This window comes from Penaeus chinensis, chromosome 12 (assembly GCF_019202785.1).
Source record: "Penaeus chinensis breed Huanghai No. 1 chromosome 12, ASM1920278v2, whole genome shotgun sequence".
NCBI lineage: Eukaryota > Metazoa > Arthropoda > Malacostraca > Decapoda > Penaeidae > Penaeus > Penaeus chinensis.
The window spans coordinates 17,927,625-17,928,957 of record NC_061830.1 but is presented as its reverse complement, the minus strand read 5'-3'; the positions used below and the strand labels follow the sequence as shown (position 1 = coordinate 17,928,957).

The window sequence follows — 1,333 nt, the reverse complement described above, 5'->3', positions numbered from 1 at the left end:
TGATAATGATAACAACAATAATAATAGTAATAATAATAATAATGATAATAATAATAATAATAATAATAATAATAATAGCAATAATAATAATAATAAAAGTAATAATGACAACAGCAACAACAATAATAAGGATACTAATAAAAGTAATAATACCGACAACGATACCAGTTAAACAAAATAACTTATAACAATGATGCCAATATTTTTTCTTCAGACTCACGTTGCCCATTTAAGTTTTAATAGGAAATTACAGCCTCATTACGGAATCGAAACTAATGCCATCATAGAACAAGGAATCTAACTCTAAATGCACGACACCCTAAGATTTAATGCTTCTCTCCTCAGAGCATCTAGATCACTGACTCCTCAAGACTTTAGGCTCTTGATTCTCCGGCGTTGAGAAATCCTTAAGAACGAGCCCAGCAACTCCCCAGGACAAGAGCCATAACTCCTTCAGATCAAGACTTCGTGAGTTTCAGCTAATAAGTCACTGGTGTGCGTCACGGACCCCTGTGCGGGTATACGCACACACGTGCAAACGGATACACATCGAGATTCACAAACACACGCATATATACACAGACAGACCTTCAGACACCCACACTTGCACGCACACACAGATAGACATGCGCGCGCGCACACACACACACACACACACACACACACACACACACACACACACACACACACACAAACACATACACACACAAACACACACATACAAACGCATACACAGACAAACATGTAGATACCCACACGCGTACAAACAAACACACACACACAAAAAACACACACACACACACACACACACACACACACACACAAATAAATAAAAAGATTGAATTTCATGTTAGTATACAGTAGAGGTTAAACAGAAACAAAACAAAAACAAAAAGCAACAAAAACAAAACAAAACAAAACAAAAGGGCGAGTTTCCTGCGAGCGATTATATAGAATGCAATGGAATTCCCAGCTGGAAAAAAGTAAACCTACACATTTATTTGCTTGCCAATGGATACAGAAAGAAAGAGCGATAAAAAGGGAAACTGCCAGTATAAACCGAGTTTATTCCTCTGTATAAACTAGTTTATTTATATTGTACGTTCCCTATTTCTTTTCTTCCTGTGGTATTGTGCTTTTACTATTCAAAGTTAAACACAAAAAATAACACGCGAGCCAAATGCAAACGTTTCTCTGTTCTATTAGGACTCAAAACCAGAAGCCAACAAGAAAAGCCTCCCCTTCCTTTCCCTTACAACAGACTATGAATAAACTCCTATTTATGCTCTCCGAACTTTAAGAATTTCGAATGTAAAGAATAACTTACGGGCAT

At 36.8% G+C, this 1,333-nt stretch overlaps 1 protein-coding gene across 1 annotated transcript in view; it reads right to left on the bottom strand.

The window, feature by feature from the left end:
• LOC125030974 (WASH complex subunit 3-like) overlaps positions 1–1,333 on the bottom strand; it is a 23,896-nt gene extending 22,563 nt beyond the window's left edge. The window contains exon 1 of the mRNA XM_047621393.1: positions 1,328–1,333. Coding sequence (XP_047477349.1) covers positions 1,328–1,333 — 6 coding nt within the window. The remainder of the gene's footprint in view (positions 1–1,327) is intronic.